Genomic DNA, 19,254 nt, shown 5'->3' on the forward strand with positions numbered 1-19,254 from the left:
CTGAGAGGTCCTGGCCACACAAAGGCAGCGGTCCTGCCCCAGGTGCCAGCAGTTCCAGGCACCATAGGTATGGTCCTACACCAGGGCCTGAGAGTTCCAGGCCCCATGTAGTTCCCTGTCAGGTTTCCAATAAAGTGGGCTTCTCACAGAACATGGCAGACGTCGGGCAATGCATTGTTGAGAGCCTCAAAAAACAGTGTAGATAGAAGGGTCAAAAGGCAACAGAGCAAGAAAACCAGAAACAATGGAAGAGAGTATCTTGAGTAGTACATGATGTGACCAATGTCTTGGTCCATAGAGCTAACTAAGTCTAGCAAGCTGTGTCAGGAAAGCATAATGTCCTTCCAAGAGCACTCAGGTGGTGGCATGTCCTCGCTCCTTCAGACCGTTTCACTTCCGCAGCTGTCTTCCAACACTCTAATCCTCCTTATAGGGACCCACACTTCACTGTTATCATCTGTTAAAGCACAAACATACCATTTTCCCCATGTTAATACCGTGTGAGGACCAAACCATTGTTTCTTCTCATCGTGCCACATCACTTTATGGGTGTCATTCAAAGCATTCATTATTACTGACTCAGTTTTTGTAGACTCAAAAACTTTTGTAGTCCTTGTAGGAGATGTCAAGAATTTCATGGCAGCTGATAAGCCATCATCATCAAATATTAAATAATTTAAAGTATAAACAGCCAATTGTAATTTGTCATCAATTCCTGGCCCAGCTCCCCCTCTTTGTTTTTGCAAGTAAGTTTTCAACAAGCAATTCGCTCGTTCTACTATAGCCTGACCAGTAGGATTATGGGGGATTCTAGTAACATGTGAAATGGAGAATTCCACCACGAACTGCTCAATGGCCTTGCCGGTATAAGCTGGACCATTGTCTGTCTTGATACTTTTTGGTACACCATGATGTGCGAAACAATGCAAGAGATGTGCTCTCACATCCTTCACAGCCTCCACACATCTGGCTATTGCCATAATGAAACCTGAAAATATATCCACAGTGACATGGATATATTTTGCTCTTCCAAAGGATGGATAATGAGTAATATCCATCTGCCAGATACAATTCAGACCATCACCCTTAAGGTTCCTAGGGTGAAACGGTGGTGAAGGTACAAATGAGACACATTGTATACATTGTTTAACTATGGATCTGGCTTCCTGTCTTGAAATACCATAAAGATGCCTCAACGAACGTGCAGATAAATGTAATTTAGAATGTGCTTGCGATACCAATTCAGTGGAATGAAATGTTTGGAGTGCATTGTCTGCCTGTTCATTACCCTCAGTCAATGGTCCTGGTAAATTAGAGTGCAATCGAATGTGTGTGATATAAAATTTTGTTGTCCTGTTCCTTATTGCTTGTTGAACTTCTATAGTCAACTGTGTGATACTATCTGCTCTGTCAGGAACATAAGCTGATTCCAATCTAGGTATTAGCAGGGCCACATATTTGCTATCTGTGATAATATTGCATAATTCTTCAATTTGCAATAAGGCCTGTAAGACTGCATATAACTCATTTTGCTGTGTGGAACTGAATGCCGTCCGGAGCTTGTACAGTTTCTTTTTGGATGAAACATGCATGGAAGCCCTATGGTCTTTCATGGTATCTGTAAAGACATTGATTCCTGCAACTGGTGTTAGAGGACACTTTTCTGCCCAAGACCATGGCCATGTGGTGAATTGTTGACCAAAAGGAATTGGGCAGCCATGTCCAATATTCTGATTGCACACTGTCTGCCATTCCACAAATTCTTGTATGCAGCTCTCTATCTGTTGTTGTGTATACTTAGTATATATTGTTTGGGGCTCTTTTCCCACTAACATTCTTACTCTCTTCACTGCCTTATGCATTGTTTGTGCTACCAACACAGCATAAGGTACACAAGCCCTATTCTTTATCTGAGCTAAGTGTATCCACTCAACAATTCCTTGCCCTTGATGTAAGACCCCAGTGGGTATATTCTCAGTAAATAATATTGTCACTTCCAATTCTTGCTGTTCCAATATCCTAACAGTAGAGCATTCCTCAACCCTCTTTTGCACTAATCTCAAACATTCCAACGCCTCATCAGTCCAGTCTCTGCGTGAATCCAATTGTGATGGACCTTTCAATAAATCGTATAATGGCTTCATCTGATATGTTGTGATCCCCAATTGTGGTCTGCACCATTGCATCTCTCCTATCAATTTCTGGAATTCATTTAAATTGTAACTTTCTCAGTGTCTAAAATAGGCGATTTCAAATGCACTGAAGTCTGTTGTATTCTATGCCCTAGGTAGTCTATCGTCAATGATTTCTGTATCTTTTCAGTTGCTGTAATTAATCCATGCACTTTCAACTGCTCTGTAATGTCCTCTAATGCCCTCTCTAAGAGATCTGTAGATTGACTAGAAGCTAGGATGTCATCCATATAGTGGATGATATGGGTCTCTGGATATTTCTGTCTCACTGGGCTTATAGCTTTATCTACGTACCATTGACACAGTGTAGGACTGTTTTTCATTCCCTGTGGCAATACCTTCCATTGATATCTCTTAGCAGGTTCTTGTAAATTAATTGCTTGCACAGAGAATGCGAACCTTTCTTTATGTTCAGGATGTATGGGAATGCAATAAAAGCAGTCTTTGATCTCTATCACCCATACCTTATGCCCTTGTGGTTTCATGTTGGCAGATAGAAACCCGGGCTGTAGAGAGCCCATAGTATGCATGAAGTCATTAATTTTTCTTAAATCTGTCAACATTCTCCATTTTCCTGATTTCTTCTTAATTACAAACACAGGGGAATTCCATGGACTAAATGATTCTCCTATATGTCCTGACTCAAATTGTTCTTGAATTATATCTTTCAAGGCTGCAAGTTTTTCTTTATTGAAGGCCCATTGGTCCACCCAAATAGGCTCATCTGAGTGCCATTGTAGGTGTGGTGTTACTAGTGCAGCCTTTTCACCAGTGGGCCATGCTAAAAATTTGTCTGCAAGGTTATATTGAGTTGTGACAGGAGATCATGTCCCCATAACACAACCGGAAGTCATTCTAAAACATGAGGCCAAACTTGTCCAATTACTCTTTCATGTTCCCATCTTAACGGATGTAAAGATTCTATAGCTGATTGTACTCCTCCAATTCCATATAAATCATGAGCCATACCCAACAGCCATGACTTATTCCATTGGGACATAGGAAATATTGTCCTATCGGCTCCTGTATCTATCAACCCAGTTACTCGTCTTCCTTCTATCCTTATTGTTAATTCTGGCCTATGTGTTGTAATCTTTTGCGCCCAATAAACCGGATTGTCTCTTTTGGTAGGAATAAAACTACTGCTGTTTTTTCATTCTTATCCAGGAGTCCTTCCTGATTATTGGGATTAATCATGGGGATATGTGTAATCTCTTGATTGGCAGGAAATACATGTGATATGGGTACTAGTCCTGTGTAGTCATTTGCAGGTACAGATAATAATATGCCTATCTTTATAGACGGGACCTGAAATTTCTTTACTAAAGGTACCATGACAGTAGTCAGTGGAGATATTGAATAGTACCCTGCACTCTGCAATTCTACAACTTGTCAGCTGATCTCACTGTGGCCAATCGTTGCTACTGTTGTCTGAGGTGTTAAGTCTCCCTGTTGGGATTGTCTCTCCATTCTGTCATAGCTTTGGGTTGCAATGTTTGTCCCTCCTTCAGGTCCTGGGCTAGAGGGCTGCCCACCATGGCATTTAAATATTGTTGTGACAGGGCTCCTTGGCATTCTGAGGCCCAATGACCCTTTCTTCTACACTTTGGGCCTGGTATTTTAGGCCTAACTCCTGGCCTGCTCCTACAGTCTTTCTTAAAATGATCTGTTTTTCCACAGCTATAACACTTCTGTCCTTGTCTTGTGCTGGCAGCTTCAGTTCTATACTGTCTCTTTACCTGTTCCTTCACGTGAGCTGCAAACATTACTGAATCTACATCCTCACACCTTTGCATCATCTCTTCCACTCCTGCAGTTCTGGGCAATCTTATCATAGCCTTCCTACAATCTGTATTGCATCCATTTCTCAATATGTCTTTGATAACCACTATTGTGCCTTCCACCTCACCCATCACTTTGGTGACCACGTTTTGCACCCTAGCGCAAAAGTCTGTAAAAGGCTCATTAGTTTTTTGCTTTATGTTAGTCAAGGATTGTTTTCTGTCTTTTACAGGGATTTTGTCATAAGCAGTTTTTACACAGGCAGCCAATCTTTGATATACTTCTATAGGATGTGCAATTTGTGTGGCATCAGTAGTAAATTCGCCACCTCCAAATAACATGTTGAAATATCTTTGGGTATTTTGAGCATTATCGGGATTATACTGTATAGCCGTTTTTCTGCATTCTTAGGTGAGCAAGCTCTAAACACAACATAATCACCAGGCTCTAATATTGCCTGAAATACAATTCTCCAGTCATTTGGTGTGAGAACATGGTGAGCCAATTCTTTAAGTCTAAGTTTTACGTAAGGTGATTTCAATCCATACTCAGTTATGGCCCTTTTCAATTCTTTGATCTCATGAGAGAGTACGGGGCCATGACTTCACTGAGCAGGGGCACCATTTTCTCCAGGTGTTTCCAATACTGGAAAATGTAAAAGACCCAATTTATCCATAGTCTTAAAATCCCCTTGTTTTCTCAGTGCTCTTGCTACGTGTTGCATACATGATTCGGGGCCACAAGATGGTGGTGTAGCGCTTACTTTCAAATTTTAGTGCAATTCCTCACAATCGTCACTAGAGGCTCCCCTTGACCCTTTTTTCCTCACTTTCTTTGTCTCATACTCCCTTTGATCTGCTAATTCCTCATATCCCAGGAGGATCTGTACCTTCCTCTTTAAAAGACACAGTCCTTTTTGTCTCTAACTGCTCTAATCTTTTGCTCAGCTTTGAAAGCTCAGTCTCCAAGTTCTTGACCTGCTCTAAAAACTGTCTAATCACTTTTAACTGCAATGTCACTCCCTGGCTTTTAGCTTTCTTGTATATAAGACCTGTATAAGCCTTTTTATCTAAAGCTTCTGTTGATATTGTTAGCCCCATGGTGCTAAGAACCTAGCGCACTGCCTAGTCTAAGCAGGTTACTCACAGGTGTAGTTATGTTTTTGCCATCACAGTCAGCTGAGTGCATGTCGTCCCAATTCCGACTCTGATGAGCTCCCGGGGCACTGACTGGAGCATTCAGGCTACGTCTCTCTCGTGTGACTCCGAGCTTACGAGTTTGACCCTGCACTGCCCTCTCAGAACGACCTCAGTTTCTCTTTCTGCCCCATGTTGGGCACCAACTGCTCAGGGTCAGGGCCCGAGCCCCCTGGGGCCCCCTGACCAACAGGTCTCTGAATACCTTTCAGTCTGAGTTGAGCAATCTGTGAGCTTTGAAGGAAGGAGACTGGAGACAAGATGATAAGCAACTCCAAGCAACTCTGTTTATTCAACTAAAAGTCAGATTTTATAAAGGCTGTAACCACCAATCACATACAGACTGAGCTCATCCCATTGCTTCACCATCTCATGACCATTACTTCATCACCTCATGAATATTCCACGTCCTTACACCCACGGTAAGTAACGAAGCTTATCTTGTTCCTGAAGCTAGTTTCTGGGTTCCCAGGCCCACTTGTAACTTTACTGTACAGAACTTCAGTATCTGCAGGAACATCAGGTTCCAGGGTCATACAGAGCTTCTGCCAGGGTTTGAGTAAGCACAAGTCCCACGGGAACAGGCTTTGCCTCTGCTATAGCCTTGGTCATGGGACTTGCACCCCCCCTAGGCCCCTTACAGCTGCCTGTAATGTTTTCTCCTTCACTTGATAGTTCTGGAATTTGGCAACAATATTTCTTGGGGTTTTTAGTTTGGGATCCCTTTTGGGAGATGAATGGTGGATTCTTTCAATGATGATTTTGCCCTTTGAATCTAGCACTTCTGGGCAGTTTTCCTTGATGATTTCTTTGAAGATATTGTCCAGACTTTTTTTCTCATCATGACTTTCTGGTAGGCCAATAATTCTTGAATTTTCTCTCCAGGATCTATTTTCCAGGTCATTTGTTTTTCCAATTAAATATTTTACATTTTCTCCTATCTTTTAATTCTTTATATTTTGTTTGACTGATTCTTGATGTCTCATAGAGTCATTCATTTCTACTTGTCCAATTCTAATTTTTATCAAATTATTTTCTTCAGTTAACTTTTTCATCTCCTTTTCCATATGTCCAATTATTCCTTTTAAGGAATTATTTTCTCCAGTTAGTTTTTGTACTTCCTTTTTCATTCATCTAATTTTCCCAGTTAGGTTTTGTGCTTTCTTTTCCATTTGTTCAATTTTCCTTTTTAAAGAGATGTTTTCTTCATGGAATTCTTTTTTTCATACTTTTAAAATCATTGACCAGTTTTTCTTCTATTTCCTTCTTCAGCTGTTCCAGGAGAGCTGTTTGTGCATATGAGCAGTTCATGGTCACTTCTGAAGTTTCAGATGGAAGTACAGTCTCAATACTGACTTCTTTGGTATTCTTGTTTTGGTCCTTGTCTCCATAGAAAAATTCTACGGTTTTCTCGCCCTTGCTTTGATTTTTCTTGCTCATGATGGTGATTTGTGTTTTGGCTTCTGGTTGTTTCAGTTAGAAGCTGCAGAACTTGAGGATGAACTGACTGGTGTGAAAAAGCTAAGGGCAGGTGCTATTTTATCTTTTTGTTTTGTGTTTCTCTGATCAACCCTGGGGCTAGCTTGTTAAGCGTGCAAGAGGAGTGGTCTGGTTATGGGAGATCTCCTCAGCTGAGCTGAAGCAAAGACAAGCTCAGGGGTTGGTGATCCCTGCTGCCCTATTGTCTTCCAGTTTCCCCTGGAGTGCTGAGGCATGCCTGATCCTAGTGTGAGTTTCCACCTCCCCTAGAGCTCCTGTCCTAGTGCTGAGGCTCTCCTGGGTCCTAGTGTGAGTTTCCACTGCTGTGGATCCCCTCTCCTTCCTGTTCACCTCTATCAAAGTAAGAGGAATCGGCCTTAGCTATTTTCCTAGCCTCAGGTGTTATGAGACTGTTTGCCCCTTCACCGGTTTCACTGATTCAGAATTTTTCTGGGGAAATATTTTATGGTTCTTTATAGGTCAACAATGGGGGAGCAGAGAGCATTTACCAGTCATTCTGCCATTTTGACTCCCAGAAGTTCAACTAGGTGACTTACAGAGTTTTAATCTGTGGGCTGAAAGTCTCAGGATCTGCTGCAGCTACTATCTGGGGCTCAGCAGCTGTCACTTGCTCAGCTCTGCTGGTCTGTCACCCTGGGCTGGTGCTCCATTGGTCCACCTGCTGCTGCCTCAAGTCTCCCCAGGGCTTTCCTCCTCTGCTGCACTGGATGTGCTGTACACTGTGGGCTTACCCCCGGGGAAAAGATCCTTCCCATCAACCTTCCAATCTGTCCTGGGCTGTGAATCTGCCACAGTCTGTCTCCTATTGGATTCTGCACCTCCAAAATTTGGTCAGATTCTCTTTTTAGAGATATCTGAAGGAGTTTGTCTAAGAGCTTAGGTGAGTTGTTGCTCTCACTCTGCTATCTTGACTCTGCCCTCAAAAAAGCTTTTTCAATGGAGGAGAAAAGGCAGGAGGTGAGAGGGAAAAGTGTTGCTCACTCTCTTCACATTTGACTTGAGTTGGGAATAACATGCTTACTAAATTTGGTATGAAAATCTATCTTACATTATAGTAAAGTAGGGTAAAGGGGATAAGTGGGGTTAGGGGGATGATAGAAGAGAGGCTAAATGGGAGGATGAAGTAATTGGAAGTAAACACTTTTGGGGAGGGACAAGGTCAAAAGAGAGAATAGAATAAGTGGGGGGCAGGATAGGATGGAGGGAAATATAGTCTTACACAACATGACTGTTATGGAAATCTTTAGCAAAACTACACATATATAGCCTATATTGAGTTGCTTGCCTTTTCAGTGGGGATGGGTGGGGAGGGAGCAAGGGAGAGAAGTTGGAATTCAAACTATTAGCAACAAAAGTTGAGAACTGTTTTTGCATACAACTGGGAAATAGGAAATACAGATAATGGGGTATAGAAATCTGTCTTGCTCTACAAGAAAATAGAGAAGATGGGGATAAGAGAGGGAGGGGTGTGATAGAAGAGAGGGCATAATGAGAGAAAGTGTAATCAGAATACAAGGTATTATGGGGTGAGGGGAGAGGAGAGATGGGAAGAAAATTTGGAACTCAAAATTTTGTGGAAATGAATGTTCAAAACTAAAAATAAATAAATAAACATTAAAAAGATGCATAACTCGAAATTATGCTAGCTATCATTCATAATGACACTAAAAACTTAGCTGCATAGAATATTTTGTTTGAAATCTCATCATTAAAATTGTTAGATGACATACAAAACAGGAAGGATACTTTTTTAACTGGTTCATCATTATTATTATTATCACTAATTTATTTTCAGTTTTCAAAAGTCACTTCCACACAATTTTGAATTCCAAATTTTTTCCCCATCTCCTCCCTCCCCTCTACTCCAGGGCATCCTGCACATCAACCACCCCTTCCTCCAGTCTTCCCTCCCTTCTATTTCCCCCTCCCCTCTAACTGCCTGTTGGGCAAGATAGATTTCTATACCCCATTGCCTGTACATCTTATTTCCCAGGAGCATGCAAAAACAATTTTTAACATTCATTTTTAAAGTTTTGAGTACAACATTCTCTCCACTCCTCCCTCCGCACACATCCTCATGGAGGAAGCAAGCAATTCAACATAGGTCATGCATGTATAGCCATGCAAAATAGTCTATAACATTCATGTTGCAAAAAGTTAGCCACATTTCCCTCTGTTCTGTCCTGCCCTTCATTTATTCCATTCTCTCCATTGACCTGTTCCTCCATAATAATGTTTGCTTTTGCTGGCCCCATCCATCAATCTACTGTCCTTTCTATTATTCTCCCTCTCTTATCCCCTTCTCTCCTGCCTTAATGCAATGTAAAATAGATTTCCCTGCCCAAAATGAGTGTGTGTGTTATTCCCTCCTTAAGCCATATCCAGTGAGACTAAGGCTCACTTATTCCCTCTCACCTCCACCCCTCTCCATTACAAAAGTTCTTGTCTTTTTTATGTGAGATGATATACTTCATTCTACTTTTCTCTTTCTCTTCCTCCCTATACATTTCTCTCAACACTTAATTTTACTTTTTAGGTATCCTCCCTTCATATTCAGCTCACCTTGTGCCCTCTGCCTATAGACACACTACATACAAACACATATATGTATGTATACATATACATATTTATTCATGTACATATATAACATACATATATAAACATATGCATATACACACATATAATATATACTTATATACACACATATGTATGTATGTGTATAGATGTATAGATGCATGTATTATATGTGCATGTGTGAATGTGTGTGTGTATTATCTTTCTATGAAGGAATATAAACAGTTCATCTTTGATGAGTCCCTTATAGTTTCTCTTTCTTCTTTACCTTTTCATATTTCTCTTGGTTCTTGTATTTGAAAGTCAAATTTTCTATTCAGCTCTTGTTTTTCAACAAGAATGCTTGGAAGCCCTCTATTTCATTGAAATTCCATTTTTTTCCCCTGAAGTACTATATTTAGTTTTTCTGTACAGTTGGTGCTTGGTTTTAATTGTACCTCCTTTCACCTCTGGAATATCATATTCTAAACCTTCCAGTCCCTTAGATTAGAAACTGCTAAATCCTGTCTTATCCCAATTGTGTTTCCACAATACTTGAATTGGTTTTTTTTGCCTGCTGGTAATATTTTCTCCTTCACCTGGGAACTCTGGAATTTGGCTACAATATTCCTAGGAATTTTCCTTTTGGGATCTCTTTCAGGAGGTGATCAGTGGATTCTTTCCATTTCTGTTTTACTGTCTGGTTCTAAAATATCTGGGAGTTTTCTTTAATAATTTCTTAGAAGACGATGTCTGAACTCTTTTTTTGATCATGGTTTTAAAGTAAACCAATAATTTTTTAATTATCTTGCCTGGATCCATTTTCCAGGTCAGTTGTTTTTGCAGTGAGAGGGTTCACATTGTCTTCTATTTTCTTTATTGTTTTGGTTTTGTTTTATATTTTCTTGATTCCCTATAAGACCATTAGCTTCTGTTTGCTCCATTCTAATTTTTGATGAGTTATTTACTTCTCTGAGCTTTTGAAACTCCTTTTTCATTTGGACAATTCTGCTTTTTAAGACATTTGTCTTTTGGACTTCTTTTGCCATTTCAATTAGTCGATTTTTAGGTGTATTTTCTTCATCATTTTTTGAGTCACCTTTAGCAAGCAATTGACTCATTTTTCATGATTTTCTTGCATCACTGTCATTTCTCTTCCCAGTTATCCTCTACTTCTCTTACTTGATTTTCAAAATCCTTTTTGAGCTCTTCCTTGGCTTAAGACCATTTCATATTTTTCTTGAAGGCTTTGGATGTAGCAGTTTTGACCTTGCCATCTTCCTCTAATTGTGTGTTTTGATCTTCTTCATCCTCAAGGACATAAGGAAAGACCTTTTCACCAAGAAAGTAACCTTCTATAGCCTTACTTTTTCCCATTTTTCTCATTTCCCCAGCCAAGTACTTGACTTTTGAGCTCTTTGTTAAGTGGAGGGTGAACTGCCCCAAATTTTAGGGTTTTTGTGCAACAATTTTCAGAGATATCTCTAGGGACCTATAAATTCTAAGTTCCTCCAAAGGGGCATGATCAAAAGAGAGGCCTCTCCTGGCCTGTGATCTGGTCTGTCTGGTCTGTGAGCAACCAGAAGCACTCTTTTTTGCCCTGCAACTTCTAATAGGATTCCTTCTCCACATATACCACCAGCTCCACCACGCCAGCACTCCTCCTCACCCAGGACAACCACCCAAGACTGGGACCAAAAGCAAGCACTCGATTCCCCCATTGTCTATAGGCCAAGAGCAGCTGCAGCAGTGGTTGCTGCTGCCCTGGGGCTGGTGTTGGACCCCCTTCCAGGTGAGAGAGCTTTCCCATTGACCTTTGAAGATGTCTTTGGCATTTGTGGGTTAAGACATCTAGAAACTGTCCTGCAATTTCCTGTGATTCAGTGCCTCAAAGCCTGGACCAGTCCCATCTGTGTTGTGTGGCTCATGCTAGCTGTTCTCTGCTTGTAGCCTAGTGCTTATGGATTGTTGACCTTCCAGATTGTCTTAGGCTGGAAATTTATTTCACTCTGTCATGCTTCTATGGAATTTATTTAGGGTCATTTTTACAGGTATTTTGAGGGGTTTGGGGGGAAGAATTCAAGGAGGTCCCTGCTTCTACTCCATCTTGGCTCCACCTCCCAAAAGGATACTTGGCAAACTATTCTAGAGGTGTACTAGTTGAAAATGGATTTCTGATCAGTGGTAAAGTCATCCAACTTCTGTTGTTTGCTGGTGATATGCTGGGGAAGGGTGGGAATGGACATCAAAACTCCAGAACATCTGAGATTTCTTGGATGAGATCCATAGCTAATGATAATAGTTTGGCCTAACCATCACCCTAGCAAAGTCTATCTATGATAAATCATTAAATAGACAACCTAAACAACCTATCTATTTATGTATTTATCTTGGACAATCAAAATGAACAATCATAAATATATATGTATGTATAGTATGTATATGTGTATGTATGTATATAAGAGTAAGCTGGATTGATTTTAGCAAATTATTTAAATTTTATAACATCCTTAAATCTTTCCCTGAATCAAACACTGGCCTTTCAATACCAATATTCTTCAGAGTTAAGTTGTAATGGCAAGTCTTGGGACAGCATAGTCTTCAAAGAATAGTATCAGGAGACAATAAGCAAACTTACGGTTTATGGGAGCATCTTCTGGTACGTAACTAAGCAATCAAAGAATTATGGAGAACTGGAATAAAGGATTCCATCAAAGGTATGTCTTAGTGAAAAATAATATGAACTCATCCTGTGAAAAGAGCAGGAGATTACTGATGATTTCCATCTTCCCCATTCTCCACTGGGATTTTTCTGATGTTAAAATAAAGTGCAGACAAAATGATAGGTGAGGCATGGACAGGCTGAAATTTATGTATTTTAAGATAATATTCACACTTATGAGAACACAGTTCCTTGAGAGTATTGTATTTTTAAATGTCTTAACTCTGTTTTGTAAATTATCCCATAAATTTCAGAATCAGTGTTTAGGATTAATACAATTTCTGACTTTCTTTTGAAATATCATTTCAGCTTTTGATATTTGAAACATCTTTAGTGACAAAATTGATCCAAACATCACTGCTCAGCATCAAATCGAAGTAATTTGTTTTTAGTTATTTGGGAATAGTTGTCTGAATAAAATACTTCAATGTTTTCTTCAAATAAAAATCACCTAATTTTTGGAATCATTTTTCCATTTTACATGAATCAAGTTTTTTTTTCTAAAAAGTCTTTGGACTTTGGTTCAATAGTGGAAAAATCCACCAGTAAATGAACAATGATTTTGATGTTTTCTATTTATCAATTTTCGCTCTAATTGGTTCATTTTAATGGGAAGACTGAATTCAATGAGATTTATTACCACCAAAGTATGATCTGTATCTGAACAATAACATCACCATTTTGGAATGTTTTTCAATGTTCTCAGTTAGTTAATAGGATAACATTCCATTTTGAATTACATGAGCCCAGTCATTGTCAATAGCACTCCTCCCTTCAAACCTCCCAAGCTATGTTCATATTTAAGTATGGAACAGATTATAATTAGACTCTTCTTTCCAATACCAAACTCTGAAACTTGAGGGAAAAAAAACAAAACATGTATAGAACTTGCACCACTTTTTTATTATTATTTTATTTGTTTTCAATTTCTACAATCAGTTCCATCTATCTTAGATTTTTCCCCTCCCTCCCTCCCTTCCTCCCTACCTTCCCACTCCCTCCCTGAGATGGCATGCAGTTTTATATAGGTTCTACACATACATTCCTATTAAATACATTTTCACCTTAGTCATGTTGCATAGAAGATGTAAAATGAATGGGAGAAACCATAAAGCAAACCAAAACGTAATAAAAAAAAAAATGATCTGCTTCATTCTATGATTGAGTTCCATAGTTCTTTCCCTGGATGTGGAAGACATTTTTCCTTAAGGGATCATTGGGAACCATTTAAGTCCTTGCATTCCAATGAAGTACTATGTCTACCAGAAAAATCCCTCGCACACTGTGATTGTTGCTTTGTACAAAGTTCTCCTGATTCTGCTCCTTTCACTCAGCATCAGTTCATATAAGTCTTTCCTGTTCACCATTTCTTATAGCACAACAGTATTCCATTACGTTCATATACCATAATTTATTAAGCCATTCCCCAACTGATTCCCCTTGATTTCCAGTTTTTGGCCACCACAGAGAGAGCTGCTATAAATATTTTTGTACATGTGGGACCTTTTCCCATTTTTATGATCTCTTGGGGATACAGTTGGACCACTTTCAAAAAGGAAAGTCATATGATTGTTAAAGAGTTGTCAAACCTTTTTAGGAAATTCACAGAATCATATAGTTTCAGGATTGGGTGGTGTCTCAGTTATCATCTAGTTGAACAAATATCCAAAGAAGGAATTCCTAAAATATACCTGATAAGAGGCCACCTCTTCCATGTTTAAACTTTTCATATGCAAACAATAGTAACAAAAATAGCATTAGCAATAATAATAATGTGAATATTGAACTTTACAAATATTCTCTTATTTATCCTTTCAATAAGCCCGAAGGTAGGTATTATTATTATCCCCATTTTACAGATGAGGAAGCTGAGGTAGAGAAATGTTAAGTTATTTGCTTAGAGTCACACAGTTAGCAAGTATCTGAAATAAATTTAACCTTTTTTTCATGATTTAATTCCAGCCTTATCCACTATGACACCTTGCTACCTTTACTTGAACACAGATACCATATACCCTCCATCCTGAATTTTCTCTTTTCCAGCTAAACATTCTTAGTTCATTGATCTAATCCTTAAGAAATGCTCACTATTATTTTAAATTGCTTCCCTTGAAGAAGTAGAAGATAGAGAATAATGTTGGGGAGGTGGCAGATCATAGTGGAAAGAGTTTGGGATCTCAAGTTTGGAAGTTCTGGGTTCAAATCCTGATTCTCACATTTACTTGTGCTATTCTGGGCAGGTCATTGTTATTATTATCTGTAAAAATGAAAAGGTTCTACCAGATGCCTTCTAGGGTCCCTATCAGCACAAAATCTTTGATCCTAGCATTTTAATTGGAAAATCTCAGGATGTAGTGCATCCCTACCACTTATTGTCCCCATGAGCTTTTAGAGAGTTAGCTGCTGAATGAGTTTGTTACAATCCCAATAGAATGAGCACTTAATTATGTGACAGATTCTAGAAACACTGAGGCAAAACAAAATAGTTCCTACCTTCACTAAGCTTATGATCTATTGAAATGGAATTAAAGTCAATTGACTGGAATTCACCCCTATGATCTTCACTTTCTTCATCTGTAAGGTAAGGAATATATCTGTAGATCTCTAGTAATGTTAAAAGGAAATAATGTGTGCTTTGAAACATTACAACAATATAATTAAGAATGATGATCACAGAAAACAAGTGCTGGCTATGAAGTAAGAGAACAATTTCTCAAAGCCTACTGCACTTTTCCCCAGCTGTGTGACTGGGGGAAAATCACTGACCCTTTTTTTTTTTATTTTTTTTTTATTTTTATTTTTTAATGTTTAACAATCACTGCCATACAATTGTGATTTTATCCCCCCCCACCTACCCCCCACTACCCCCCTCCCTCCCCACGACTGCATACAATTCTGTATAGATTCTACATATACTTTCCTATTGAGTATATTTTCACTATAGTCATGCTATGTAGTCAGACTAAGATAAGTGAAAGAAATCGTATAACAAATCAGAATATGATACACAAACACATACACATACACAAACATGATCCGCTACATTATGTGAGTGACTTCCATATTTCTCTCTCTGAGTGTGGAAGGCATTTTGCCTTGAGATCCACCATTGGGATTTTTTTTTTTTGTAAGAAGTTCTTGTGTTATTACAAAAATCTAAGTCTACCAGAAAAAACTCTCACACACTGTGGTCGTTGCTGTGCATAAAGTTCTCCTGGTTCTGCTCCTTTCACTCAGCATCAGGTCATATAAGTCCTTCCAGGCCTCTCTGAAGTCTTCTTGTTCATCATTTCTTATGGCACAATAGTACTCCATTACATTCATATACCATAATTTATTCAGCCATTCCCCAATTGATGGACATCCCCTTGACTTCCAGTTTTTGGCAACTACATATCACTGACCCTTTTTGAACCTCCATTTCTTCATCTCCAAAGAAAATGGATGGAATTCTAATGTCCCTTCCTAGTCTTAGTATGTGATCCTATGATCATGGCATGTCATAATTACTGAACATTTTCAAGAATCAGAATTTTTATATAAAATAATAGAATTTTTTTAATGAATAGTAATGCTGTAGTTGGCCATGAGGAAAATCCATTGGCTGTAAGAGCTATTGAATTATTGATGAGTGATAGAGTTGTTTACTAAGGGAATCTTTGTATAAGATAGACATATAGATTTCTGAATTGACTTAGGTTCTGCCATTCCTGGATGCACTGCTCAGTCAAGTCTATCAGTTTTGTAATCTTTACTCTTTTCAAAAAAAAATGCCACAGCCTTAAAATATTGCATCTACCTGGAACAAAAATAATAAGAACAATAATTCACATTTCTGTAGTGCTATGTTTATAAAGGGCTCCCCTGTGAGGTAAGTATCAAAGACATACCTAGCTATATGGATAGATGGGTAAAGAGAAGCTGGAATATGTATATATATATATATATATATATATATATATATATATATATATATATATATGTGTGTGTGTGTGTGTGTGTGTGTGTGTGTGCACACTCACATGCACACGTGTGTGTACATATTCACACCTATATATGTCTGTGTGTATATGTATGTAAATTGGGAGAATATGAAGGATGGAGGATCCAGATCTATAATGTTATCAAGAATATCCCTGTCAGGGAGGGGATAATTAGAAGTAAATCCTTTTGAGGAGAGAGAGAGTCAAAACAGAGAATAGAATAAATGGGGACAGGATAGGATGGAAGGAAATATCGTTTGTCTTTCACATCATGACTGTTGTTGAAGTGTTTTGCATGACTACACATGTACAATCTGTATCAAATTGCTTGCCTCCTCAGTGGGATGGGAGGGGAGGGAGGAAGGAAGAGATGCTGGAAATCAAAGTTTTAAAAACAAATGTTAAAAATTGTTTTTACATGCACCTTGGAAATAAGACATACAGGCAATGGAGTATAGAAATCTATCTTGCCATAAGAGAAAATAGAGAAGAAGGGGTGAGAAAAAGGAGAGGTGTGATAGAAGGGAGGGAAGATTAGGGAAAGGGGTAATTGGAATGCACAATGTCTTGGGATTGGTGGAGGGGAGAGATGGGGAGAAAATTTGTAATTCAAAATCTTGTGGATGTGAATGTTGAAAATTAAAAATAAATAACTTGATGAAAACAAAAAAAAATTAAATTGGAATAACAGTTTAAAATAAAAGAATCTCCTTGTCAGGAATTTCTACTGATGCAGATCACCACATCCCCTGAAACTTCAAATTCTTAGAGTGTTGTCTGAATGTGCTGACAGGTTAAGTGATTTTCCCAGCATCCCCAGTGAATATGTGTCCAAGGTGTTCCTCACACTCGTGTCTTCTTTATTTTAAGCTCAGATACTTATCTCTCATACCACACCATATTGACTGCCTCAGTATTCCTCATTCTCCAGAGTGGCTTAGTGAGGTACGATGTGGGTAATACTGAACTCAGTTAAATCAAGCTAAAAAGCATTTGTGAAGGACTTACTATATGTTAGTCATTATGTTAAGCAGTAGGAGTACAAATAGAAAGAAAAAGAAGACAGTTCTTTACCTCCAGGAGCTTACTTTCTAATGAGGGATAGCAATACATAAAAGCATGGAGTGGAGAGGAAGAGAAGGTACTCACCTTGAGTCATGGTGGTAAAGTTTGGAGAGTCAGGAGTGTAGCCAGGAGAGGAGTGACAGATGCCTCACCTGGTTAATGCCTAAAATAGAAACTTGGGAAAGAGTTCATCAGTGAAAAAAGAGAGTCTCCAGAGCTGAGGGATTATCCAGGGTAAGAATTCTGCAGAGTTGGAGCACTCTTCTATAGCAAGAAGTCAGCTGGGGCATTCTAGTAAAGTCCAGAATTTTGAGGCAGATCGAGTGAAATAATGTGGGGTAAGTACTTTCTAGCTCTCTATGATGGTAATGATGAAATTCTGATGAAACTCGAAGAAATTAAACCACTTGTTCAAAGTTGGAGAGCTGGTAAGTATAGGAGCTAGAATTTCCAACCAGGTCTCTAGACTCTATGTCAAGCAAGAATGCTTTTCTCCACATAAATTGGGTATCAATATTGTTCTTCAAGGCAAATCTGAAACACTTTATCTATGTACGCAGGAATAGAAAGATTTCCTAAAATTTCTTCAATGAAATTAATTGTAAACATGATAGATTTTTCTTATGATAAATAATTTTTCCTGTTGACTTTTCTCCCATACTAGCACTGGCATTCTTACCTTGGGAAAAGCATTGGACAGAGAAAGCACAGATCGCTATATTTTGATAGTCACTGCTTCTGATGGCAGACCAGATGGGGTAAGTGAAATTCCAATGACTATGCTTTAACAATGAACCTGACTACTTGAAAAAAACAAAAGCAAAACAAGTCTGTCCATCCTGTGGCTAGAAAATAATGTGTTGGAATTGCAGACCTGTTTCTTTATCCTGCAGTTACTTTCTGGTTTGGAACAAACTGGGGAAAAGTCCAAATACTATTTCGAGATTTGCCATTTTGAAAATATTTCTGTGAAATCTTTAAGTTGTGACAGTTGGTGTGTCATACTGGTGTGCTGGTCAGAATTAAAGACTATGACTGTCTTCCACAGTATGTGGTAGCAATGAAATGGTTAAAGAGAAGTTTAAAAGAGGCCTTGGAGTTTTAATGAAGGCAAAGCTCACCATTCTCTTGCTGTGGAACTTGCTTTGTTTTTAATTACTAATTTTTGCTTTTTAAAAAGAATTACTAGTTTACTAATTACTAGTAATTGTTTACTAATTACTAATAAAAGAATTAGTAGTTAAGAAATATGTGTTGAATAAATTATTCAATGGATCCTCTAATAAGAAATGTCATTCACAAAAGCTAATATAGCCTTGAGCTGCTTTAAGAGAGGTATAATAGTTATTCTATACATTACCCTGCTCATACCACATATATAGTATTGTGTTCAATTCTGATCCTGATAGTTTAAGAAACATTGATAAGGAAGAGAGGCCAGAGAAAAGCATTCTCTTTGAGACCATATTCCGTATTAAGATGTTTGCCAGAAACAAGGGTTGCTTCACCAGAAGAGAAAACTGATGCTGGCAGCACAAAGACATGATAGTTGTTCAAGTATTTCAAGGACTACCATGTGAAAAAAGCTTTAAATCCTCCTTTAGCATCCACAGGATAGAATCAGGAGCCGGGGCAATAATCAAGACAAGAATCACATAGGACATGGATCCTTAACTAACCTACAAGGGAAACCAGGGATCAACAAAGCCACTGTAAAGAGGGAGTGAATTCCAGGCATGATGATAGACTGCGTCAAACTCAGGGAATACCTTACAGTTTGAATGCATCATGAACTATGTGAAGGGGAGCAATGAGAAAAGTCTGGAAAGGCTTGAACCCCAAGAGGATTGTAGTTCCATTGGCACTTGTGTACAGAGAATGGTTTGGAGAGAAGTCAGACTGGAACCATAGAACCCTATTAGAAGGCTGTTATAATAGTATAGGGAGTATAGGGAGGAAGGAATGAAGGCCAAAATGGGAGTTGTGGTTCTATTAAGTTCTGTATCTCCTTTGGATTATAGCCAAGTATTTAACATGTAATAATAACTAAAATTTGGGTGGATTTATGATTTTAACTATCCTTAGCATACTATAATAATTCAACAATTTCAGCAACTGTATGTAGTATTTTCACTGCTACAGACTGCATAATCTTCATACCATTGCAAGTCAGCAAACATTCATTAAGTACTTACTATGTTAAGTTTTGGGATGTAAATAAAAGCAAAAAGAAGTCTTGCCTTCAAGGAGCTTATAGTCTA

The 19,254-nt window shown here is 38.6% G+C and overlaps 1 protein-coding gene across 2 annotated transcripts in view; it reads left to right on the forward strand.

Moving 5' to 3' along the window:
• PCDH15 (protocadherin related 15) overlaps positions 1-19,254 on the forward strand; it is a 2,324,555-nt gene that overhangs the window by 1,963,132 nt on the left and 342,169 nt on the right. For both annotated transcript variants that reach the window (XM_072628920.1, XM_072628919.1), the window contains one exon: positions 17,658-17,751. In XM_072628920.1, the coding sequence (XP_072485021.1) occupies positions 17,658-17,751 (94 nt within the window). The remainder of the gene's footprint in view (positions 1-17,657; positions 17,752-19,254) is intronic.

The sequence above is a fragment of the Notamacropus eugenii genome, chromosome 1 (genome assembly GCF_028372415.1).
Source record: "Notamacropus eugenii isolate mMacEug1 chromosome 1, mMacEug1.pri_v2, whole genome shotgun sequence".
NCBI lineage: Eukaryota > Metazoa > Chordata > Mammalia > Diprotodontia > Macropodidae > Notamacropus > Notamacropus eugenii.